Consider the following 27150-nt stretch of genomic DNA (forward strand, 5'->3'; position numbering starts at 1 on the left):
AAAAGTAGTTTACAGACTTCTATGAACACTCTTTCCGGTTTTGATTTGTCGGCTTTCAGAGTTTGTGCACTTTAACTTAAGTACCTATGCCTTGTAGCAAAGACGATTTTTTTTATTTTCTTCTTGCAGTATTTTTGACCTTTTGGATCCTAATTGCTGTTCACTTATACATTCAATGACTGGTTTTCTTTTTTTGGAGGCGAAGTCTTCTTAAAATACTGCTGGGAAAAAATCAGAGTTATTCAGTCAGGTATTATTCAGTCTTGCGCTTATCCACTGCCGTTCTTCCAGCCTGAGTCCTTGGATCACTATTGGGGCCCACTGTTTAAATTTTGCTTCCTTGTCCAGTCTGGAGAAAGCAGAACTAACGGCGCGGGTGTTGAGGCCGATGATATCAATATCATCGGCATACGCCAGCAGTTGTACACTCTTATAGAAGATGGTACCTTCTCTGTTGAGTTCTGCAGCTCGAACTATTTTCTCCAGAAGCAGGTTGAAAAAGTCGCACGATAGGGAATCACCTTGTCTGAAACCTCGTTTGGTATCGAACGGCTCGGAGAGGTCCTTCCCGATCCTGACGGAGCTTTTCGTGTTGCTCAACGTCAGTTTACACAGCCGTATTAGTTTTGCGGGGATACCAAATTCAGACATCGCGGCATAAAGGCAGCTCCTTTTCGTGCTGTCGAAAGCAGCTTTGAAATCGACGAATAGGTGGTGAGTGTCGATTCTCCTTTCACGGGTCTTTTCCAAGATTTGGCGCATGGTGAATATCTGGTCGGTTGTTGATTTACCAGGTCTGAAGCCACACTGATAAGGTCCAATCAGTTTGTTGACGGTGGGCTTTAATCTTTCACACAATACGCTCGACAGAACCTTATATGCGATGTTGAGGAGGCTTATCCCACGGTAGTTGGCGCAGATTGTGGGGTCTCCTTTTTTATGGATTGGACAGAGCACACTTAGATTCCAATCGTTGGGCATGCTTTCGTCCGACCATATTTTACAAAGAAGTTGATGCATGCTCCTTATCAGTTCTTCGCCGCCGTGTTTGAATAGCTCGGCCGGCAATCCATCGGCCCCTGCCGCTTTGTTGTTTTTCAGGCGGGCAATTGCTATTCGAACTTCTTCATGATCGGGCAATGGAACGTCTGCTCCATCGTCATCGATTGGGGTATCGGGTTCGCCTTCTCCTGGTGTTATGTGTTCATTGCCATTCAGAAGGCTGCAGAAGTGCTCCCTCCATAATTTAAGTATGCTCTGGGCATCGGTGGATAGATCACCTTGGGGGGTTCTACAGGAGTATGCTCCGGTCTTGAAACCTTCTGTAAGCCGCCGCATCTTTTCGTAGAATTTTCGAGCATTACCCCTGTCGGCCAGCTTATCGAGCTGTTCGTAATAACGCATTTCGGCCTCTTTCTTCTTCTGTCTGCAAATGCGTCTCGCTTCCCTCTTCAACTCTCGGTATCTATCCCATCCCGCACGTGTTGTGGTCGATCGTAACGTTGCGAGGTAGGCAGCCTGTTTTCTCTCCGCTGCGACACGGCACTCGTCGTCGTACCAGCTGTTCTTTTGCACTTTCCGAAAACCAATGGTTTCGGTTGCAGCTGTACGTAAGGAGTTTGAAATGCCGTCCCACAGTTCCCTTATACCGAGTTGTTGACGAGTGCTCTCAGAGAGCAGGAGTGCAAGCCGAGTAGAGAATCGTTCGGCTGTATGTTGTGATTGCAGCTTCTCGACGTCGAACCTTCCTTGTGTTTGTTGGCGTGCGTTTTTTGCTGCACAGAGGCGGGTGCGAATCTTAGCTGCAACAAGATAGTGGTCCGAGTCGATGTTAGGACCTCGGAGCGCACGCACATCTAAAACACTGGAGACGTGTCTTCCGTCTATCACAACATGATCGATCTGGTTGGTGGTTTTTCGATCCGGAGACAGCCAGGTAGCTTGATGGATCTTCTTATGCTGGAATCTAGTACTACAGATAACCATATTTCGGGCCCCGGCGAAGTCGATCAGCCTCAACCCATTTGGGGAAGTTTCCTCGTGGAGGCTGAATTTACCGACCGTAGTACCAAAGATACCTTCTTTGCCCACCCTGGCGTTGAAGTCGCCAAGCACGATTTTTACATCGTGACGGGGGCATCTCACATAAGTGCGCTCCAAGCACTCATAAAAGGCATCTTTGGTCACATCGTCCTTCTCTTCCGTCGGGGCGTGGGCGCAAATCAGCGATATGTTGAAGAACCTCGCTTTGATGTGGATTGTGGCTAGACGTTCATTCACCGCAGTGAATGATAGTACTCGGCGACGGAGTCTCTCTCCCACCACGAATCCCACACCAAACCTGCGCTCCTTTATATGGCCACTGTAGTAAATGTCACAAGGACCTACTCGTCTCTGTCCTTGTCCCGTCCATCGCATTTCTTGGACGGCGGTGATGTCAGCCTTTGTTTTCACGAGGACATCAACCAGCTGGGCAGTGGCACCTTCCCAGTTAAGGGACCGGACATTCCAGGTGCATGCCCTCAATTCGTAGTCCTTATTTCGTTTGCCATGGTCGTCATCAAAAGGGGGGTCTCTCATCCGAGGCTGGTTATGACTATTCACTGGGGGTGTTTTTTTACGTGGCGGGTCCCAAACCCAGCGCACAACCCTATGCAGGGGATGTTTCGCCTTCTCACGTTAGCTCGCCTTCAAACGGATGTTCTTAGGCTACCCAGAGGATACTTGGTCAAAGACCGGAAGTCGTGAGCTGCTTGAGTCATATGTAAAAGAATCGTTTCTGGCCACTCCCAAGTGAATGGCAATCAGAGAACTTTCCTCACTTGCGTGAACTTCTACACATGACTCCATCCTCCACTGCTACTGTTTACTCCAACTAATTTGTAACGGGTGATTTTTTTGAGGTTAGGATTTTCATGCATTAGTATTTGACAGATCACGTGGGATTTCAGACATGGTGTCAAAGAGAAAGATGCTCAGTATGCTTTGACATTTCATCATGAATAGACTTACTAACGAGCAACGCTTGCAAATCATGAATTTTATTACCAAAATTAGTGTTCGGTTCGAAAAGTGTTTCGCGCGCGTGAATTGTACAGCGATGAGGCTCATTTCTGGTTGAATGGCTACGTAAATAAGCAAAATTGCCGCATTTGGGGTGAAGAGCAACCAGAAGCCGTTCAAGAACTGCCCATGCAACCCGAAAAATGCACTGTTGGTGTGGTTTGTACGCTGGTGGAATCATTGGACCGTATTTTTTCAAGATGCTGTTGGACGCAACGTTACGGTGAATGGCGATCGCTATCGTTCGATGCTAACAAACTTTTTGTTGCCAAAAATGGAAGAACTGAACTTGGTTGACATGTGGTTTCAACAAGATGGCGCTACATGCCACACAGCTCGCGATTCTATGGCCATTTTGAGGGAAAACTTCGGACAACAATTCATCTCAAGAAATGGACCCGTAAGTTGGCCACCAAGATCATGCGATTTAACGCCTTTAGACTATTTTTTGTGGGGCTACGTCAAGTCTAAAGTCTACAGAAATAAGCCAGCAACTATTCCAGCTTTGGAAGACAACATTTCCGAAGAAATTCGGGCTATTCCGGCCGAAATGCTCGAAAAAGTTGCCCAAAATTGGACTTTCCGAATGGACCACCTAAGACGCAGCCGCGGTCAACATTTAAATGAAATTATCTTCAAAAAGTAAATGTCATGAGCCAATCTAACGTTTCAAATAAAGAACCGATGAGATTTTGCAAATTTTATGCGTTTTTTTTTTTAAAAAAAAGTTATCAAGCTCTTAAAAAATCACCCTATATATTCACACATATCGCTTATTGAGAGCAACGACCTGAGCTTCACAAAAATGTGTTTGATTTGCTGTGAGCGGGAATTGATAACAAAAGAGTTCGGAGGTTATCACAGTTGTAGGTAATACCTCATTATCAGAATTGTTTGCTGAATTATGAATAAAAATTTAATCTTATATCACACTGTAAGCCTCTATGCCATATACAAGCTAATTATTATGTTTATATTGATAATATTGAAGAGTTGTGAGCACGCCAGCTTAGCTTAAACGAAACAGTCGCTTAGAGCACGTCGCAGAAATTGAAATGCTCCGATTTATATTGTTCCTGTTACTACATTATTTATTGTGGTTTCGCATTAAGAACGTTTGCGGTGAATATCTAGATTCAAGCACTAGATATGAATGCAATTTTAATGTGCAAATAGAGGTCTTTAAAAAGTTCCTTGAAGAATTGCAAGCTGCGCGTAAGCGAGAAGGTGATATTTGGACACAAATATCTCTCATTGAAACCAAACTGCAATCGGTTGAGGAACAGCTGAGGTACTGCAATCTATTATTTGTAAAGATTATTCGTACTATTTAGGTAAAATTTCAGTGTTCGAAAGTCGGTGCCTGCAAGCTGTTTGGAGGCAGCAGCTAAGAGCTTCAAAAGTGGTGTTTACAATATAACATTGGAAAAGTTTAGTGACACACCCTTTGCCGTATACTGTAACGAAGAGGTGAACTATGGTGGTTGGTTAGTTATACAACGACGTGTCAGTGATGCCGTGGACTTCGATAGAGATTGGCGGGAGTATCAGAACGGTTTCGGGGTGCTGGATGAAAATTATTGGATTGGTTTGGAAAAACTACATGCGTTCACCAGTAGTTGTCAGCATGAGCTCTATATAGAAATGCAGAGATATAGTGGTGAAAGTTATTATGCGCGCTACTCGGAATTTGCAGTCGGAGGTGAATTGGAGGGCTATCCTCTTAAAATATTGGGTACTTATGAAGGCACTGCTGGCGATAGCTTGAAAGGGCACGTGGGTGCGAAGTTCACCACTCGTGATCAGGATAATGACATCGCTGAACTTGGTAATTGTGCTGTTTATTACGAAGGCGGCTGGTGGTTTGAAGATTGTGGCGATAGGTAATTGCAGCACCGTTAGCTTGTGCCACGTTCATTTGAGATTTATGTACATATTTGTAGTCAACTTAATGGACTATATGGACAAAAGAGCTACCGCGGCAATTGGGACAGCATAGCTTTGTTTGAATCTTTGAAATCAGCGCAAATGATGATACGCCCCACAGTGGAATGCCTAAGGCGCATGTCACTGAAGGCCAAATGATTTTATATATTTTGTGAAATTGATCAAATTTTTAATAACTAAATGTATTATTAAAATCTTACTTAGTAAACTTTGCGCTTAGATTCGGATTCGGAGATAATGTAATGTTTGATTAACATTCTAATAAAAACATAATAATATTTTTTCAATTTAGTAACACATTATAATTTCCAACATTTCAAAGCGAAGTTAAATTCTTTGTATTGGAAATAATGAAATAGTTATATTTTTTGAGTCAGTTTGCGCACAGCATTGCTAGTCTTTAATAAAATCAACATTTACTTAAATATTAAAGTACAGAGACAACGAATAAATAGTCAAGAAATAATAGATACTTAATTATGCTAATTAAAAATACAAAACTTAGTCATCTTATGTCCATGGACTTTTGACCCACTACTTTATATCATTTATTACTGGTAAAACAGGCACTTCATTTTCGTTCTGAATTTGGATGTCAGGAACATCTTTTGTATAAACATCGTCTTCTTCCATCCATAAAACATCGTTATCATTCATTAAACAGAGAATCTCTCGGGCACGTCTAGCCGCAATTCTTTGTGGACGAATTTTCGCGATAGGTAACAGCTCTTGTTTTTATGTGATTATTTGAGTTGATTGGTGGCTGTATATGAAGAAAAATATAGGACACATATGCTACACGATCTTTTAAATAAGTATGACTCGACACTTGGGTAATAACTATCATATGGAACGGGTTTTAGATGGGATGGCATCATAACAAATTTTGAAATGTGATGTTACAAAGCTTTTGACCCCCCTTGCTCTTTGTCACACATTGTCACTTCTAAATGATACCCTCCCTCCCCTTCAAGGTATGACGTAATTTATGGACGGCCCCTTAAAGGTCTTCTGCTTTGTCTAGGGCCTACAGTGTTGGCCATTATTCTTGGCAAGACCGCTTTCACAGTCCTACTTTAAAGGGCTATGCACGTATGACACTTTCAAAAAATTTTTTTTTTTTTTTGCTTTCTCGATAGTTTATATTTCCAAAAATATCCTATGAAATCGGCACGGTCGTATCTTTATATAGTTCCTTATATAGTTTTTGAATGGCAGGTATATTTGTATATATACCTATATAAGTGCAACTTTAAACGCGTTTTTCTCAAAACGACATTTTTCATAATTGCTAACATCCTAACTCAATGAGAAATTGAAACTGAGTATTGTGGACTATATTTACTATACAATGACCGACGATATTTTTGATTGGTTGAAAATAGTCACCTCGGTATTAAAAAACGACCATTTTTTACCTAATAAACGAAATATTTTTCCAAAACTGCGCCATTTTGATAATTTTTAATATTTTTCAAAAGTTGTAGGTCATTGTATTGGAAATACCTTCAGTTTTCATCATCTTTTTGATTTTTTTTTTGTTTTAGCTACTCATTTGGCCGGAATCATGTCAGCAGTTGGGGCATCTCCGAAGAAAGCACATAGCTCCGAACTACGAAACATTCCATTAAACACATTTTTTTTTTAAATTCACGAAAATTGCCTAATTTTTCATGGGTTACACTGGCATAGCCCCTTTAGGTATCATCCCGTGTGCTGTCGTTTTGAAAGGTTTTTTTCTGATTTCTTATAGTGTAATGAAAAAAACAGAGAGCTTCTAAATGTTTACTAATTTCTATTATATATTTACCGCTATATTGAATATTTTTAAGTAAATATATTTTAATAATTGTGAGGTTTATCCCTACAATGGTATCCATGAAGAAAAAAAGTAGACAAAGAGCGTCCATTCAATTTTGGAAAATTACTTCACCAGCAGATTCTATGAATGCCCTAGATTGGACTTGTGCAAAAATGATTTTTTAAACCGACACACGAGATGAGCCCCTTAAATTTGTAACTCACAGAACGAAATGCCAGAGACCCTATAATTCATATATATCCGTCTGTAAAAACGCGAACTAGTACCTAAGTTTTTAAGATTGTTTTGAGCTTTTGCACTCGTCCTCTTCTCCCCATGAAACTGATGATTGTCGGAACCATAGGTATCTGGCCGCTATAGACTATAGCAAACTAGATAAATATTTTTGTATGCCTCTTTATGCTATTAGTAATGTACTTATGAAGGGTTAACGTTTTTTCTTGTTTTTTCCGAGGCATTTTACTAAAGACCCTTTGAAGTATTTACTTCAAAAAACACTCACTTTGTATAGCGTTGAAAGTAGTTAAAAGCTAAATTTCAACCATTAATATGCCATTTTTCCAGTTCACGCTGTAAATCTGGTACAGCTCAAAGGCAATTAACTTGTCATATGTATATATCTTTAGTAAAATATTATTTAATATTGCATTTAAACTTGGCAATTAAAATTAAATTTATGAGCTCATACACAATATACTTTGTATATACGAGTATAATAATATATATGCATAAACTTAAGACTCATGCTTTGAATTGTCTAATATTTTATTGGGAACAGCCACAGAATATATTTGTACATATATATGTATTCAAACTTTAGTACTCTATAACTATAAGCTTTCCAAAAACAAACATATGTAATAATATGTATTTGTATGCCACAAAATAAATATTTGCGCTTGAGATGAGCTACTGCTGACACTTAATTGCCCATAATATACAATAATAACAATTTATTAGACGCTTTGTTGGTAAACAGCTGATTTGACTACTCATAGAAGACGTTTCGTTGAATTTTCGCCCACGACATTTGCTTCATTCACACCAATTATAAGCTTGTGGCAGTCAGCTGCGCAGTTGCTGCAACGCTTCGCTATAGAAATACCATGTGTGTACATATTTATAAGAATATTAACTATATTCATTATAAATTGTTTTTAATAGCGACTCGTTATATCGCTCATACGCCCCGTACCACAAAACAAACACACAATCACTCATACGCCCTGTACCGCCCAAAAGCAACACTTTTGCCATTTATCGCCACTAAAGAGTGCACTTTCGCGTGCATTGACACACACACACACACACACACACACATATTCAAACATCAGCGACATTTTAAGCGCGTGCAGCGTGCACACATTTTGTTGTACATTGTTATTGTTGCTCGTAATGTTATTTCTTTTCATAGTTCAGGCTTTTGTGCAAATAGACATACACATTTTTTTCTTCAATTGTATTGTATAGCAATTTATGAGAATATGAAAATTTATAAAAAAATCTAAAAATTATTAAGCCAAATTTTTTCTATGCAAAATTCGCACCCTATATTTGCACCAGCTATTTTGCAATACGCTAAAATTCGAAAAAATCACATAGTAAGCATACGTTTGCGTAAAAATTCCGTACAATACAATGAAATGTTCTCACACTTAGCTCAAATGTTGCAACAATAATAACACCAACAACAAATAATCTTTATATTATCGTACAACTTTTTTAGGCGACAAAGTTCAACGATCATTTCGGTGATCAAAGTTTTCGTTATCCGGTAATGTTGCTGGGGAAAAATAAGGATCTAACGGTAGCGGCGACAGGCAGTTCGCGCAAAAAATTTTACAAATATGCTAAAGTAAATATACTTGTTTGCAAAATGTACATTAACAAACACAAATACATACAAACAATAATACATACAAACATGTTGCGTAGTCGAAAAAGTCTTTTCGTATTTTGTCAATAGTTGTGGTTGCAGTCGTATATCTGCAGTGCTACTAGTCACATTCTGTTATGTCATATAGTATTGGAAAGGTGAGATTTTAAGCTTCATTCAACCAAAGAGAAAATTAAATTCGGGGTTTTTGAAAAAAAGTTACAGCCGTTCAAAAATGAGTGAAAATAATGAAGAAATTCGCTATATTTTGAAATTTTTGTATAAAAAAGCGAAGAATGCAACGCAAGCCACCAATAAAATTTTTGGAGTTTATAGAGACGATGCTGTATCAGTTCGTGTAGCACAACAATCGCTCGCTTTCGTTCTGGAAATTTCGATTTACACTGATGAAAGTTTTACACTGATGGAATAATGTCTCCACCGGAAGAATGGCAAAAAGTGTTACATATTTGTTTATTTATTTAAAAGTATAAATATAAAATAAAACAAGTGAAGTTTGTTTAGAAATACGAAAAGACTTTTTCGACTACCCAAAATGCAACAAATAAAACTCGTTTGTATGCAGACAACAAGTAAGAATTTGAAGTATTCGTTTTCAATACGCACACACACACGCATTCACATGCATTCGCATTACATTTGCATCGCTGCAAGCTAACTACATACATACATACATATGTACCTACATAGCTGTTAATTAACGCTTAGTGCCACACATTGTGTGGGCACATGCACACACGCAACCAATCAATCAGCAAACTAATCTGTAGTCATTGTAAATACTCAACGCAAAACTCAAACAAAAATATTTGCATAATTTTAGAAAACTAAAACCGCAAGCATAACTGTGTTGATCACCCACAACTATTTATTTGCCCAGTAAAATATTAACAGCAAAAAAAATAATATATGTGTATATATAATCGCCGTCGAACGAAATTCCTCATTAAACCCTACGACCCACATACATATATATTGAAAATCAAAACACGTAGCCGCAAGCTGTCAAAATCACGCCACATCCCGCCATACCCCGCTCTTAGCATTAGCGCTCATACTACACAACCAATCAAGCGTCCAATATTTTACTACGTGTTTATTACTCATACGCCCCGTCGTGCACATTTGTACCTCCACCGTACCCAAACACAAACAGCCACCAGCACTACCGACCGCCCGCCACATCACCCATCACTACGCCCCCCAAATGCATTTTGTACGCTTAATGACTTTCCCATAAATCAGACATTTAATGCATATTTCCCTTTAGTGTGCCGCCGTCCGTGTGCGCTCTATGGTTAGTAGTTAAGTATTGTAATACTTTCTTATTAGAAACACAAACAATTTTCATTATGTACGCGTATTTAGCATGTATTCGGTTTGTTTGCAAACAATTTTTTTCATATTTTACATTTTATATTGGTCTCTTTTTCTATGCATTTAGTATGTTAATGAGTCACACCTGCCAGTTTTGCCAGAAGATGCCGTGCACACGCTCGCCCCGATCGATGTGGAGCGCGTCGAGAAGCGCATGGAGCGGCGACGTAAGCTGCTGCAGGAGAAATGCACCGAATTCGGACTGGATGTCGTGGGTAAATATAGCACAATTATTTACAGTATTAAGTGTTTATATATTTTTGTTTGTAAATATTTTGTGCTGACTCAGTATTGATGGAGAGGGCGCAGAAAACTTAGATAATAAGCAAAGTACTTAGAAAAAAAAATAATTAAAATGAAGGACATTTATTGATAAATATTTACCGCAAAAACGTAGGTTGCCTTTTATATTTTGGGATTTGGCAACACGAGTATTCACTTACATGTATACTTGCAATCTGGAAACTGACAATTTTATCGTAAATTATTTTACATCTTTGATGCTATGCACACTCAGAACGTTTTGACATACGCACACTATTTGTGTTGTTTACAGTAACTTAAACTATTCTTCTCGACCAAAAAAAATGAAATTAAGGGGTTATGTGGGTTTTTTCGGGTCTTTTTTCAACAATTTTTTCCTCATATAAAATCAAATATTTTATTAGAATTTTTTTATTGTTACAAACATACATTGTTAACAAAGAGCTTCTGAAATATATTTTAAACTCGGCCATTGCGACGCTATTTCCGGCGACCCCTCGGAAAGTAGACGCGCCCACATTGGCAGGATAACTCCTTACAGGATCATCTAAAGTGAAAAATACCTTAACTTAGAGCTTGGACGATGGAAAAAAACTGAAAATTGTATTATTGGCAGAAATTTTTACAAAAAAATAAAATTTCAGTGAAAATCGCGCGACTCTTTTTTTCAAATAGTTGTAATCGAAAAAAAATCTTCATCCAAGTCTTTAAAAATTGTCTCTCAAAGAACTGTGTAAAATTTCATGAAGATTCTCTAGAAATCTTGCCAACCGACTTCAAAACCATAGTTTCGAGAAAAACGCGTGTAAGGATGGGGTGCTTAGCCTTGCTAGCCTCGAGTGCACAAGACTGCATCTCCAAAACAATTACTCGGATCAACTTGAAAATTTAGGACAATATTCTAGAGGTGTTGTAGAATTTAATAAGATAATAAAAAATCAATATTTTTGAAACCCGTAAACCCATGTAACCCCTTAAACAGCGAAATTAATATTGCATGAATATTTGACTTTAAAAAAACTTGTTAACGTTGAATCCCACACAATTTGTAAATTACATAAAAAAGCTTGTGTCGATTGATCGAGAGGAATGTTAATAAAATATCTTAACGGTGCTCCGAAAAACGTTTATGACATTGTGGCTGGTGATTAATTAGGGGATTTACTCGTATGAGAACGAAAATAAAGAGTAGTCGACTGTATGGGTGTTTCAAGATGAGCCGAAGTCAACGGCGAAAAGTTGCTTGTTTTTTTTTAAACAAATGGGCATGTCGCAACCATACCACTAGAACACTAGCAGAACAGTAAAATCTGAGTGGTGCACAACCATTTGATTGCCAATTGACTTTTAAAAATCAAAAAAACCAGCCACCGAAGACGGAACACTTTCCACCGCGACAATGCAAGTTCTCACAAATCGCCTGAAACAACTTCACTTTTGAGCATTGAAAACCTCGATTTGATGATTATTTTAAAAGTTCTGATTTGACATCGAATGACTTCGTTTTATTTCCGTTCGTAAACAAAAAACAAAGAGATTCATGTTTTTTGACACCTGAAGACGCGGTTAATGCATTCAAAAGGCATGTTTTGGAGATACTTCAAGCAGAGTGCTAAAAATGCTTCGACAATTGGTTCAAACGCGGGCAAAAATGTTTAGATATTCATGGAGAATATTTTGAAAGACAATAAAGCAACTTTCAATAATGAAAATTTCTTTTTGTTCTGTAATCCCGAAATATAAAAGGCAACTAAATATTAGATGTGAGTCTCCTTCAGATATTTTTTTCAAAATTTGTACGTTTATTTAAGATAAACATGACGAATAGTATTATTCAAAGTATTGCCCATATGAAGCTATAACATTTTCTCTTCTCTCTGCTAAATCTGTATATCCCAAAAGAAAAGTCACGGTTTAGCGGCCAAAAATGAATCAAGTCAATTTTTGATACCCAAAGAGCGTTCTGCATACGAGGTTTGACAATTAACTAATGAGACTGATTTTTTTGCCGCGCTTGTGGTAAACCTGTGACCTTTTTCTTTTTCCGGCATACCTCTCCTCTCCATTGATATATGTACCATCGCTCTAGCTTGTTTAGTTCGCCTGCTGCGTCAAGTTGAGTAGACGTGTATTTGTAGTGCTCGTCACGAAAATGGAAAAACGAAATCAAGAGCAACGCGTCGCGATAAAATTTTGCGCCAGATTGGGCGAAGCAGCTTCGGAAACGTACGCTAAATTTGTAAGAGTGTATGGTGATAGTGCTCCTTGTCGTTCCCAAGCAGACATTGCTCGTAACTGGATCTTTCATCACGACAACGCGCCGTTCCACACCGTCCTCTGCGTGCCCCAGTATTTGGTCTCTAAAGGGATCGCCATGTTGCAATAGCCGCCTTATTCGCCCGACATGTCACCCTGTGACTTTTTTTGTTTCCTAAAACAAAATCGGTGGTCAAAGGAACCCATTTTGAGTTGCTTACGGACATCCAGGCGGCCGTGACGAGGGTACTTGCGGACATCCCAGTCGAAGCGTTCCAGAAATTATGCGAAGCATGGAAAACGCGCTGGAATCGCTGTATAGCTGCCCAAAAGGACTACTTTGAAGGGGATGGCAGAGTTGTAGAATAATTTTCAAATATACGGTTTTTATGGAATCAGTCTCATTACTTAATTGTCATACCTTGTATACCGCAAATAAAGGAATTCAGAGAGAGCAAAGTTTGGGCTATAAAACGGGTGACACAAAACATTCCAGCCGCTGTTTTCCAAATAATTTTTAACCAGCTTTGCAACAAGAGGTCGAGCATTGTCCTTATGAAGAATTATTGCCTCATATCTAGGCGCGTATCCCAGTCGTTTTTATGTAATCACTTGCTTCAATTTCTTGGGTGGGTTTTGAATCTCATAATAGAGGACGGCCTTCTGATCTCCACAAATACAAAGCATTACGTTGGCGTCACATATATTCTGCTTTGTTGTTGATTAAGCTCGTTGGTCATATATATAATCCATTTATATCAACTTTTCAAAATCGTCTTTCAACGTGCTTTGGGTTCAATTCATTTGATATTCGATCTCATTGCTTTTGAATGTAGCCGGCTGCTTTTAACAGTCTGAGAGAAGAGTCAGAATGGCTGCTTGAGCAAAGATTGCTCTTCTTGTCCTTGCCAACAATCTTCATCAAGTTATACTTCCAGTTCCTCGTTTTCAAACTTCTTTGGCCATCCATGATGTCCTTGGTTTCCAAGCCACTTTTAAACGGTATAAATCACTTTTGGCACGTTCGCTTAGCTAAAGCGTGTTCACCGTAAATTTACACCAACATTTGCTCTACATAAATTATATGAGAACCCCCATCGACTGTGTGAAAATGAATGAAATCGGATCATAACCCCGATCACTCACCATATAACGATACTGTTAAAAACTACTAAAAGCGCGATAAGTCAAAACGTAACTACGCCAGAGACATTAAATTTTACCTCATATACGGTATGAGAGCATTTTTATGTATGAATATTTAAAAAACTCAGTTTTCGAAATATTTTTTCATTATCAGTGATTATTGTAATAAATTTAAATTTTTCCTTTTTTCTCCATAGGTAACGACACCTGGCACAAGCCCAACGCTTGGGAGTTTTTAGTCAATAAAAAATATCACATCATATGGTTAGTGTGTTGAAATGAAATTTATTTGCGCATATTTTATTCATCGTATTCCATTTTTTTCGCAGGTGCAATGTGTTCAAAGCCGGCTCCTCATCATGGATGTACAATTTTAATGTATTAGCCGGTTATTCGCCGGAATTCCTACAACGAACCAAAGAAGTGTTCCTCACTTTGGCACGGGAACGTTATCCTCGTTTCTCTATTGAGAAGGTAAGCGATTGATTTCATATTTATAAACACAGGGTGTTACAAATACGGGTTTTCTTATGAAAATTATAAACTGCCGTGTTAAACGTTTGCCTCTATCGCAGGAATGATTAAGTAGATATTAGTCTTCAGGGCCATGTCAAGTTCATTTTTATAATTTCTGATAACAAGCAGAGTTTGTTATCTTTTTTAAGTACCTATTGCTAAAACGTTGATTTGCACCAATTATTCTCGGGGCATGAAATAAGAATCGCATTCCTTTCCATCAGTTTTCGAGGAACTCGTACTTTCTGAAACGCACACATTAGAGCCGCAGCGCCTCCGAGAAGCTTGTTCAAGACTCAAGACACATATACGAAGGGCAGATCAATAGAGGCGGCACTCATACATTGGTATTTAATATCGAAAGAATCTCTATGGAATCTATTCTGAATAGTATCCAGTCAACTGCTATACAATGCTGGATCAGAAACCTTATGACCTTTAGACGAATAAAAGCAGAATGAAACGACGCTAAAATGACCAAAGAAGTCTGTAAAGGTACTCCGCAAAGTGTAGTGCTATCTCCGCTTCTATGGACATTAGTGGTGAATAAACTGTTAAGGAACTTGGAAAGCAAAGTATAGATGTCCACAGACCATTAGCAGTATGATGACCACCACTCTTACTACAGTCTAAAATTGGGTATCACAAGCGGATCTGGGGTTGAACCAAGAGAAAACGGATCTGCTTCTTCGCAAGAAAGCACAAAATTCCTCTATGGAAGTTCCCTCGATAAATGAAACTATCTCTCAAGGACCGCACCAAATAACTTGGGATAGCCTTGGATAGCAAACTGTGGTGGAAGCACAACGTGGAAGAAAGAATAAGAAAAACTAGTAATGCTTTATATGCGTGTAGGCAGATGCTCGGCACAATCTTGGGCCCCCTCCCTCTCTCATGTACTGGTGCTACACAGCTGTTGTAAGACCAATACTGCTCTACGTATGGTGGAAAGGCGTTCGGAAATCCACCTATCGGAAGTCAATGGAAAGGGTGCAGAGACTCGTTGCGCTGTGCATAACGGGAGCTTTAAGAACAACTTCTACGGCGGCACTTGAACCGGTACTATACCCGCCACCTATAGATCCTTCGCTTAAAACTGCGCAGCAAAATCGGCGGGACGATTACTGGCTGCAGTAGAATTTACATATAAAACCTTCGGCCATAGCGCGGTGAGTAATGATGGTTAGGCAAACACCGACTACATGATCCCACTTTTCAACTGCCAAAGAACGTTCAAAGTAAACATAGAGAAAAACGGCTGACGTAAAGATATGCTATACGGATGGCTTGAAAATGGACCATGAACTTGGTGTCCAGAGTTTGGCATAAGGCAGCCTTTTAAGTTGTCGGACCACTGCAGTATATTTCAAGCAGAAGTCTTTCCTATTGATAAACCCTCGGAGCCGCCTCTACGTAGACAGCCAAGCTGTAATCATGGCAGTATCTTCGCATCGCATCTAGGGCAGAAGTGTCTTGGGAAGCAGGGCAGCAGTGGAAAGTGTTGCCAGAAGCAAGTAACTTCACTTCTACTGTGTCCCAGGCCACAGAGGCATCGAGGACAATTAATAGTGCTAATAGTTGCTACGAATGTTGTACGGTTAACATCCGAAAACATGATCAACACTATGAAACCCATGTATTGTCTACACGACGATCTCGCAAGAAGCATGATTAAGAAAATCAAAACCCGATAGAACGAACTACCTGGGTGCAAAACTGTTAAAGTCATGTGCAAAGTGTGAACGGAAATACACAAAGTTTCTATTGGCAAACAGTAGAAGAGACTGTAGGAATATGTTGAGAATACCAACTTGGTTACTGTCTGGTGGCGGCACACGATCGCAAGATGGGGAGACACATCGAGAAGACTGCAGGAAATGTCTAGAGCAAGGCAGTAGAGAAACCATGGAGCATCTCTTGGGAACTTGTCCCGCATTGGTGAGACTACGCTGAAAGCATGTGGAGTCCCCACGTTATGATATACTAAAGGCTGACTATTCCTCTTGGACCTAGCAACTGAACTCCATCTGGAATCGCAAAGGACCCAAACTGGTCTTTATGTGACTAATTGGCCTACCAGAATAACCTAACCTAACCTTCTGCAACAAAACAAAAAATGGAAAATTTTCAGTCATAAAGTTTGTCAGTGAAGTTCGTGCGAGTTTAGCTTCACATCACTTCTTCGAAAACTTGATGTGTCGTGAGAAACTTTTAAAATGTTTACCGACAAAAACAAATTTTCTAATTTAAGAAGGTGTTTTGGGCTAAAATCTATTTTAGGTCAACAAAAAATCGATTTTTTTTTAAGTTCAAGGTTTACCTGACCTCTTAAGCTAAATTTATTCCAATGTTTAATTTTAAACTATTCGCCCAACTATTTATGAAATTACAAGTTACCGTTATTTAATATTAATTGAGCCACAAATGACGTCCTCACGCGTATTTATTTGGCCCGGCAATTTCTTTACTATTTTTGTCCTCTTTTCGGCGCACGAAATTACATGCATACACACACACCCACACACACATACGCAGACATAACATGCTATTTACTAATTTGTTATGCACGTATCCTTGTGTAACGGTAAACGACAGTCCATCAGTTAAATGACGCTATTTTATAATCAATTACTGGCGACAACACTTTACCCACACACTTGCAACTCATACATCATACATCTATACATACATACTATGGATATTTGCTTGAATATTATATATGTATGTTTTGTTGCTTTTGTTGTTTTTTTCAGCTGCGAGAAGCACAAAATGACTCGATTACATTCATGATAGCACGCCATCCATTCGAGAGGCTATTGAGTGCATATCGTGATAAGATGGTATTTGCCATACCGCATTCCTATCACGACAAGCTGGGACGGCGCATTGTGCGCAAATATCGCAGCAAAGTGAGTAGGCACGCGTTCGACAATAAAAAAAATGTATATGTATGTTTATGTAACGGTATGCAAATGTGCAAATTTATATATAATATATGTGTATACCTGAGCATTTTAAGTGCGTTATATACAACTGTATATTGTATACATTTTTTGAATTCTTAAGCAAGCCTCACCTAAATATTTATACGCCTATATATTTACACACATACTCACATTTTGTTTAACAGTCCATTACTATACATACGCACCCACAATCACATATAATTTTAACCATTATTTAGTCGTCATATTAATTTCTCCTCACTCACACTTCACAGAATTTGGATATGAACTCACCCAGATATCCCACATTCCCGGAGTTTGTACGTTGGCTTCTGGTTCAAATCAAGCACGGCAGCGTTCAAATTGACATGCATTTCGTCTCGTCGACGATGTTCTGCACGCCATGTCTCATCAATTTCGATGTGATCATGAAATTCGACACACTGGACGAGGACCAATTATATCTCATTAACAAGACTGGCTTGTCGCGTGTCATAGCGCCGGAATGGCGGAATGCGGGCAAAGGCAAGAATACGCAGGAGTTGCTGCAGTCATTCTATTCAAAATTATCGCCAAGAGAATTGCAGGGATTGTATCAATATTATAAGTGAGTACATGATTAATGATACACAAAATCCTTAAAATAGGTTTAACTCATTAGATTGCTTGGTTTGGTTTTTGGTTTTTCATTTAACGAGTTTAAGTTTAGACTTTAGAAATAGAGTAAGGAATTTCTTAAAAAGCGTGCTAGAAATAATACCTTATATACCCTATATGGTGAGTGTAGTTTTAGCAGAATTTCAAGTTGAGTGTTAAACAGCTGTGGGTTCTATCACTGTTATAATGGAATCTAGGTAAAGCTGGCTCATAAGAAACATTTTTTTCTTCTACAAAAAGGCCGACCCAACCTAATTCTTACTTCTGTATCATCTTTACTGTAGAATAGAGCACAGTATACGTACATCTACTGCAGATCTCTCAGTATGTCAGCAATTATATTTTACTTTGTCTTAAGTTTCTATCAATATAAATTTCACTTTTGACAGTAATTTGACATTTAAGTCTTTGGAAATGGTAAAAGCCTTTAAAACTTGGCGGTATTGAGGGAGACTTAAAATGTCTCTCGTCACATGAAAACGTGTTTTCATTCTCGTACTTGATTCCAATAGTTCACTTCCAAAATGTTTCACTATTCTATAAATTTAATCATGTTTTTGGAACTCTGAAGTGTACTAAGGCGACGACGAAGTGAGAAGGAGTATGCATCAGCTTCTTTGCAGAATATAGTCAGACGGAAGCATACGCGACGATTGGAATTTGAATGTGATCTGCCCAATCCATAAAAATGGATACCCCACAATCAGCGCCAGCTTTGACAGCACAAATATGAGCTGAATTTGGCATCCCCGCAAGCTACTACGGCTGTGTGAAGTGACGTTGAGCAATACCAAAAACTCTGTCAGGATCATTCCTCTACGAGCCGTTCGATACCAAATGACTTTTTAGACAGGGTGACCCCTTTTCGTGCAACTTCTTCAATCCATTCCTAGAGAAAATAATTTGAGCTGCAGAAGGTGCCATCTTCTATAAGAGTGTACAGCTGCTGGCGTACGTCGATGATATTGATATCATTGGACTCAACACTCGCGCTGTTAGTTTTGCTTTTGCCAGGCTATATAATGAAGTCAAGCAAAAGGATCTGGCAGTGAACGAGAGCAAGACGAAATATCTCCTGTCATCAAACAAAAAGTCGTCGCACTAGGCTCCCAAGACACTGCTCACAGTCATAACTTGTAAGTTGTAGGTTGTAGATAATTTCGTCTCATTTGGAACCAGCATCAACACCAACAACAACATCAGCCTTGAAATCCAACGCAGGATTACTCTTGCCAACAGGTGCTACTTTGGACTGAGTAGGCAATTGAGAAGTAAAGTGCTCTCTCGATGAACAAAACCCAAATTCTATAAGTCACTCATTATTCTCGTCCTGCTATATGGTACAGAGGCATGGACGATGACAACCGCTGATGAGTCGGCGTTACAAGTTTTCGAGAGAAAGATTCTGCGAAAGATTTATAGTCTTTTGCGCGTTGTCCACGGCGAATATAGTATTCGATGAAACGATGTACTGTATGAGATATACGACGACATTGACATAGTTCACCGAATCAAGAGAAAGCGGCTGCGCTGGTTAGGTCATGTCGTTCGAATGGTCGAAAACACTCCAGCTCTGAAAGTATTCTACGCAATACCCACCGGGAGAAGCAGATGAGGAGGAAGACCTCCACTCCATTGGAAAGACCAGGTGGAGAAGTTCCACACTGTTGTTAACTCGGCTATAATCGCGTCAGTGGTGTCTTCGCCAGCATAGAAGAGGAAGAGGATCAAACTTGTCTCGATTTGAAAAATCAATTTGATGTTGTTGCGATAAAAAACCGTTTCAAATCTTACCTGCTGAAGCTGATGGGCATGAACGCTTTGACAATACAGCTGCTAGAACCGGTTTACTATTCTATCAATTTAATCATGTTTTAGGACCCTAAAGGTTAGATAGAAGGACAACTGTGAAGTATGTGTTCAACGTAGGTTCCTACTGTCGAACAGCTTAAATCTACGGTGCTCAGAAGCGCAACGGATCAATACAATGCGTTGATCAACGCCCTGAAAACTGGGTAAACCAATTGGCAGTGTGGCATGGATACACTAACCACCTTGGTAGGGTTCGAGGCCCATCTAAAACCTCTACCGTACTATGTGCACGGCACCATGTTACAATGCAACTCCACATTTGAACTGACAAAGTCAGTTCTTCCAGCGATTTGGGTTTTAACCACAGCCACCACGAATCTCCACAAAGGGCCAAACCCAATGAGCAGATCGGAGTTACCTTCAAAGGCTACTGCTCCCCGTGGCACCATGTTAAAATCTTTGGTATGACCTTGTAACCGAAGTTACTACCAGTTGAGTTTCCACACAACTCTGGACTGGCGGCCAGGATCTTAGTCGCCTTTTATGACAGGCAAACCTTACCGCGGGTATATTCGGTTCCCCCCCTGCACCAGGAGGTCCCCCCTACCTGCAGGAGGAAGGTAGAAGGACAGTATTTTCTTATGACGTCCTTTCATAGAAACTGTGAAAATCAGTGATCAAAGAAGTTGAATTGATATAGCGTCGCATGGTAACCAGCCAACTTTTTGAACTAGAAGAAAAGTTATTGTCAGACTATTAAACATTTGATAACTCAATATATTTCAATCATTAGTGTTTTCTTAGGGACATGGTTATTTTAATTGGCAAGACAGTCGAATTACCAACTAGTATTTGATTGGCAATGATTTTTTGTGGTCAGCTTTTTCTACTACTAAACGAATAGCTTGAAAACTCTTTTTCAAGCTTTAAATTACATTTTTATTGTTGTGCTCTGCACTAGTATTCGCCAAACCATCAACCACATATTCAATCAGTGGTTTTATTCAATAATATTTACGTATTTTTTCTTGCAGATATGATTTTGAGCTGTTCAACTATAGCGCGGCATCGTATTTCAACTTGGTACATGAAAATGGCACTTGAAAATAAACCGGTGACAGCCGTAAGGGCAGCAGCAATTTAGGCGCTTCACAATGCAGCCGCACTCAACACAGCAACAACAACGAAGCACACACATATATGCACACAAATCAACATATACACCGACAAATCATACATATGAACTAACATACGTACGCGTATATACATACATACATATAAGTTAAAGCTAAAAACCAAAAACAAAAACCAAAAAGTAAAAGCAAATCGCTCTGAGTAAAAAGCAGATGTTGGAGTTCAGAAAATGGATATCGGCGCATAAACAGCTGGCAACTAATGAACCGGAAGTGAAATTATTTAGCAGTTTTCAAAATATTCCGCCATAATTTTGTTGTTTTAATATTTTAAACCTCGAGGAAAGCCGCCAAATTGTTGGTTCTTCCATTTCTTAAGCTTTTAAATCACTTCTGGTCACCAGAGTTGCCAGGCTGTGTAAAAATGGATGCCGTTAGCTGTTGAAGCATTTTTAAAAGACACTGTACAATAATTTAGCAAAGTAGTTTAACTGATAATTACTAACGCCATACGCGTAGTTGCATACATACAAACATACATACAGTTATTGGTAGTAGTGCTAAGCTTAAAATATTTGCTAAAAATTAAAGTCAAAATAGATTACAAAATAGTAAATTATTCAATTATTGAGCACTTGTTCGATTTAACGAACGCGATAATGACGTTTTAGCAATTTAAAAAACGTGCTAAGGCGCCTAAATGTATGCTATGATTAAGTAAAATGTTTATGATAGATTAATATGCATACATATATACTAATGATACCAAGAAATATATTTTATTTAATTTTTTTTTTTAATTTTTTTTTGGAAATTTCAAAAAAAAAGAAAATAATTGCAGAATATTGCACATATAATTAAAATAAAAGTATGCTACGGTTAAGAGAAATGTTGCTAATTTCAAGAATTTATAGCAACATAAATTTGTATTGCCTACATCTAGGCGGTTTTTTTAAATTGAAAAAAAAAATAAATGTTGCCTACATCTAGGCATTTTTTAAATTTAAAAAAAAAAATGTTGCCTACATCTAGGCGGTTTTTTTAAATTAAAAAAAAAACTATATTGTCTTTCAAGACAAGACATAAAATTTTGAAAATTCAAATTTGTTTTGAAAACATTTCGAAATATCTTAGCAACATAAATTTATCTTGCCTGGGCAGTTTTAGGAAGCAAGTAATGAAACTCTGAAAAATGCCTAAATTTATGCCTTTTCAAGACAAGACATAAAATTTTGAAAATTTTTAAAAATTCAAATTTCTCTTGAAAACAAATAATTTCTTTAGAAAAGTGCAAAAAATTTAAAAAAATATGCTTTGAATTTTTTATATTTAGAGAAAAGGTATAAAGAATAATAAGAGAACATTTTGAAAATTTTTACCAAAAAATTGTATATTGCCTGCACTTAGGCGGTTTTTCAAGACAAATAATTCATTTTTTTAAATTTCCTTACAAGACGAGACATAAAATTTTAAAAAAGAAAGAAAGGTTCAAAAAAGTTTGAAAAAATATGCTCTGTATTTTGTATAATTAAAATATGTAAAGTAACATACCTTTATGGTTAAGTAAAATGCTGATAATAGATTAATAACGGCACATTTCAAAAATTTTTAACAAACAAAAATTTATATTGCCTACATTTAGGCAGTTGTTTTTTCAAAACATATCATAATTTTTTTAAAAAATACTATTTTTATTTTTAAATTCCTTTTTAAGACAAGTCAGAAAATGTTGAAAATTTAAACTTGTTTTTGAAAAATTCCATTTTTTGAAAATTTGCATTTTTTTAGAAAATAAAGCTGAAATTATTTTCAAATAATAGCATACCTACATTTTTCAATCAAAAATTTTAGTTCGAAAAAATTTACCAACCACTTTCCAAATCGCACAGTCAATTTGAACTGAAAAGCTTGCATACATTTAGGCGCCATAGCATATACATATGAAAAAACTATAACGTTATAAATAAAACAATATTGGCTGAATAATTTTGTAGGTTTCACTGCATTTTAATAATTTGTTTGAAGGCAAAACACTTTAGTATACGTTACTAGGAATAATATATTTTTTTAGAGATCCCAAAGTACATAGGAACATAAATAAATCGATTATTAATAAAAACCTAAAGTAAAATGTTAATAATAGTAAAATAATTAAATGCAATAACAATTATCATCCTAAAGGCGTATGCTGCAGGAGACACAAAAAACAACAATAAGAAATAGTAAATAAACCAAAAACATATTATCAAACGTGAATTGTTGCGCTAAATTGGTCAATTTTGTTATTACTATATAAAGAGGAGTTGATAATAAATTAAAATAAAACAAAAATTACAATTAATTGAAAATTAAACATCGCTTTTATTATTATCTTTAAATGATGACAGGCAAGTATATTAATAAAAGAATATTGGGTTTCCGTTAGTGACTTTCCGGGTATTTGACGAGTACTTATTTTAAAGACGTCACTTTAGCGGAACTTTACATAACTAAGTTGTTTGGAAATTTTACCCGAACTGATAAAACTAAGATGGAGAGCGCACGAAAAGGGTACGCTCGCTAAGGAGCTTGAACGTATTCAAAGAGCAGCTCTCATTGGCATCATCGGTGCACTGTGGACTACTCCAAAAATAGCCCTTTATGTCATGCTTCACAGAGCACCGGTGGATATTGCCGTTAGGTGTATTGTTGCAAAGACCGCTCTAAGGCTCAGAGAAGCTGGGTATATGAAAGGTCCCAAACAGGGTCATGCTTAATTTCTCTCCTTGTTTAAATTCATCCCCGAAAACTTGGACCAAGGGGCTGTTATACACTCACATACCAATATGGACAGATAGAAATCGCTGGAGAAGAGGCAAAGGGAACTTTTTCACAAACTAGTAGGAAACATTGGTGGGGAGTCATCAGTAAGGAGCTCTTCCTCAAGTTATAGTGTTTGCTCCGGAATGCAGCCTCTTTCAAGGAGGTGAACATTCACTTCGACAGCAGAGCGGCGATATAAGCGCTGAGTTCACAGATTGTGAGCTGAAAGTTAGTCAAAGAGTGTCTGCCATCACTAGAAATAACGTCAACCTACTTCTGAACTAGAGTAAAACGCAGTACTGAACTGCTTCCCATTAGCAAAGTTTGCCTTGCCGCAATCATGGGAAGTCTTACCTGACATTGTCCAATAGGCTTTTGTGCTGTAAAGCTAAAACTCTAGTCGCACGCAAATTGTCAAAGTTCTGCTTGTATGGAAGAAAGTGAGATGGAAACATCCGGGTACTTTATCTGGCTGCCCTTAACAAGTCATGAAGCTGAAACACCTCGGCTGTCAAAACTTTGGCGAACCAGGAGACATAGCCGAAACCGACATTAGTGCTCTCAACGAATTTGCGATCCGCTCAAAGCGTTTGGTCGATTTATAAGGATCTTTATGATCAATTTCATAGGAGTTCTGGCTACCACAACGGACCAGCTACCTGGCAAAAAACTTCATGCACAATTTAACACAAAGCTTAATTATCGTTTCAAAAAAGACTCCTGAGTCAATACGTTCAAGTTTTCAAACACTTAATCGAAATTTCCATACACTTACATATGGTACGGATGGGATGCCCTCAGTATCGTCAGCGAATTTTGATTTTTTCGATTTCGGCTCATTTTTAGGGCACTGTTGGCTAGATTGTTCGAAAGTATTGACTTCACCGGCTATGTCGCTTTTGATGAATGCAGAGTCCTCAGTTATTTTGTCAATCATTTACTTTGAGACCTCTACTACCTAAAACTTTAACCAAAATGATTGAAGTGAATCCATACGAGATTTTTAAATCACGCGCTATATCTTTAACTTGTTAGTTACTATCGTCAGTGAACGAAGCGGGAGGATGTTTTTAGAAATGAGGCTGTTCTGCCGATAGTGCACCGACTATAAGTCCGGCTACGTAGATGTTACGAATAATCATGATAGATAACTGAGCATTAATCCAAGCTCTACGTCGTTAGGAAATAGCTTCATTCAATAAAGCCTGAAACTATCAAGTGGACTCTGGATTCTCAGTAGAGATCACTCATCCATCTTTACTGAGAATCCAGAGTCCACTTGATGGTTTCAGTCTTTACTGAATGAAGCTTTGTTCTCAGTAAAGATGGATCTTTACTGAGAATCCAGAGTTCAGTAGTTAAATCATCGCTGAGAGCACAAAAAAACTTTCAGCCTCTCATCACGACAAACTTCTGACCAATGACATGGAAACCATTTGGATTGAGAACAAAAAGTGAATTTCAGAGGGCGCTTGTAAAATCACAACGGACACCCCAATGTAATACATACTTACAACAAGAAACAAAGTCAGAAAGCATTTGCTTCGGTAAGACCTTTCAGTTTATGATCACCATCCGGTTTTTATGGATTTCGAATCCTATATCTATATGTTCCAGCTTACCTGATAGATTATATATTTAACAAAAAATATTTAAATTTTTTTTGCACATTTTTATTTCAACCAATTTTTTTTTTTTACTATCTATGATCGATCATTACTTTCATTTTATTTTCATTTTTATTTGAAAATCTTGTCTGTGTTGTTTATGGGTTTTTTATCATATTTATATATCCTGCATTTTAATGTTTTTCTTTCTCAAGTTTTAACTTAAGGAAGATAACTTCGGAGATGTGAGCCGGTGCGTTGTCCTGGTAGAAGAACACTCTTTGCTTTGCCATGTGAAACAGTTTTTTCAGCATTTGTGCATTGAATTGACCCTATAATTCGCCCATTCCATTCTTTGGTTTACCAACCCTGCTTACCTACCTACCTGTGTTCCTATTTATCTATATTTCATCACGAGCGATGCAAAAACTCCAGACTTTTGTGCTTAGCGTCTGGACAGCGTGCCATGCCTTTTATTCAATTTTTCTTTCAGGGTCGATAATTTTTAAAAGCAAAACAAATTATTGTAGGAAGAAACTTAATGACAAAAGAAAGACAAAGTAAAGGAAAGATCTCTTGATGTTCCGCATCAAGCAGTCGACTGATTTCAGGTTTCTGTAAAAACATCCCAGCAGAAATTCCTTAGAGAAGAGTGTACATATTATGTTCCTTGATCGGAAGCATGCAGACCTCGCTATGTAAATGTTCAACAGGATGACTATTGATGTCTCCTATTGAACATTCACAAAGCCTCTTCATCTGCATTTCACTACATCCAGGCGATCACATCGATGCAATATCGTAGTTTACGACCAGTCCGTTTCCACGACAGACCGTTTTCACGACAGTCTGGTCTAACTAACCGGAAAGGAATCGGCTTTTTATACGCCTAAGGACTGTCAAATCGGCATAATTCCTCGAAATTACTTCAGGAATGTTTTCTGTCGCTACAACAATCAATCGGGCGATGTTACCAACAGAGTTTCTTTGTTCTTTCCATGATTTTGCGGCTCTACACTTTGGCAGTATTAGCGGTTTTATGAAGAGTAAAGAGGCTGCTGAATGTAATAACTAAAATCTTAGGGTTATTGACAGTCAGACCGCCATCAACTGTGAAGTTCGTACTCTTTCGTCCTGTTGGTGAATATGGTCGCTGTGAATTTCGATTCGAATCCCTATTTATAACGGCTGATCGAAGTAGAGGTACTTTTTTCAATAGAATTTTATTGACGGATTACGTCTGAGTCGTGTCAAACTGTCAAGTTATTTTTGCTCAGTACTGTTTGGCATTTCCTCATGAAAAGACATACGCCTGAACAAAGTTTACAAATTGTTCAACTTTGTTACGAAAAGTCAAGTTCTGTAAACCCGTCTTACCTTTCCAAGCGAAAAATTCCAAGAAGATCCGACGGTTTCGTGCAAAAATTTTGTTTAGCGATGAGGCCCATTTCTGGTTCAAAGGGTATGTAAAAAAGCAAAACTGCGACATTTGGACCGAAGAACAACCTAAAGAGATTCAAGAGCTGTGATTTGATGCAAAAAATATCGATTTGGTGTGGGTTAAGATGATTATGATACCACTGAGAACGTAACCGTCAATGGAGTCTGTTATCGCCAACTATTTGATGCCTGAAATTGAAGCTCGTGATCTCGGCGACATTTGTTTTCCATAAGACGGCGCCACTTCCCACACACCACATCAATCAATGGATTTATTGAAAGAATACTTCGATGATCAGATAATTTCATATTTTGGCCGGTCGATTGGCCACCGAGAACGTGCGATATTACACCGTTGGTTTTTTCCTGTGAGGATATGTACAGTCTAAAGTATATGCAAATATTCTCGCTTCGATTCAGAGCTTAGAGCAGAACATCACGCGTCATTCATGTAAAAAACATGGGG

At 38.1% G+C, this 27150-nt stretch overlaps 2 protein-coding genes across 5 annotated transcripts in view; both read left to right on the forward strand.

The window, feature by feature from the left end:
* The window catches only part of LOC105229026 (carbohydrate sulfotransferase 11), a 43161-nt gene extending 22179 nt beyond the window's left edge, over positions 1-20982 (forward strand). For 3 of the 4 annotated variants that reach the window (XM_049457354.1, XM_049457355.1, XM_049457357.1), the window contains exons 3-9: positions 8559-8687; positions 10174-10321; positions 13970-14036; positions 14102-14246; positions 17042-17197; positions 17509-17840; positions 20737-20982. In XM_049457354.1, the coding sequence (XP_049313311.1) occupies positions 8559-8687; positions 10174-10321; positions 13970-14036; positions 14102-14246; positions 17042-17197; positions 17509-17840; positions 20737-20806 (1047 nt within the window). In that variant the 3' untranslated portion in view covers positions 20807-20982. The remainder of the gene's footprint in view (positions 1-8558; positions 8688-10173; positions 10322-13969; positions 14037-14101; positions 14247-17041; positions 17198-17508; positions 17841-20736) is intronic. The other variant, XM_049457358.1, reaches the window with a different exon arrangement.
* LOC125778639 (fibrinogen C domain-containing protein 1-like) lies at positions 3828-6222 on the forward strand. The gene is made up of 3 exons (XM_049457359.1): positions 3828-4354; positions 4410-4946; positions 5007-6222. Exons 1-3 carry the CDS (start codon positions 4119-4121, stop codon positions 5146-5148), a joined length of 915 nt encoding a protein of 304 aa, XP_049313316.1. The 5' UTR covers positions 3828-4118; the 3' UTR covers positions 5149-6222.
* Positions 20983-27150: the final 6168 nt, after the last annotated feature.

Source organism: Bactrocera dorsalis, chromosome 5, assembly GCF_023373825.1.
Source record: "Bactrocera dorsalis isolate Fly_Bdor chromosome 5, ASM2337382v1, whole genome shotgun sequence".
NCBI classification, from domain to species: Eukaryota; Metazoa; Arthropoda; class Insecta; order Diptera; family Tephritidae; genus Bactrocera; species Bactrocera dorsalis.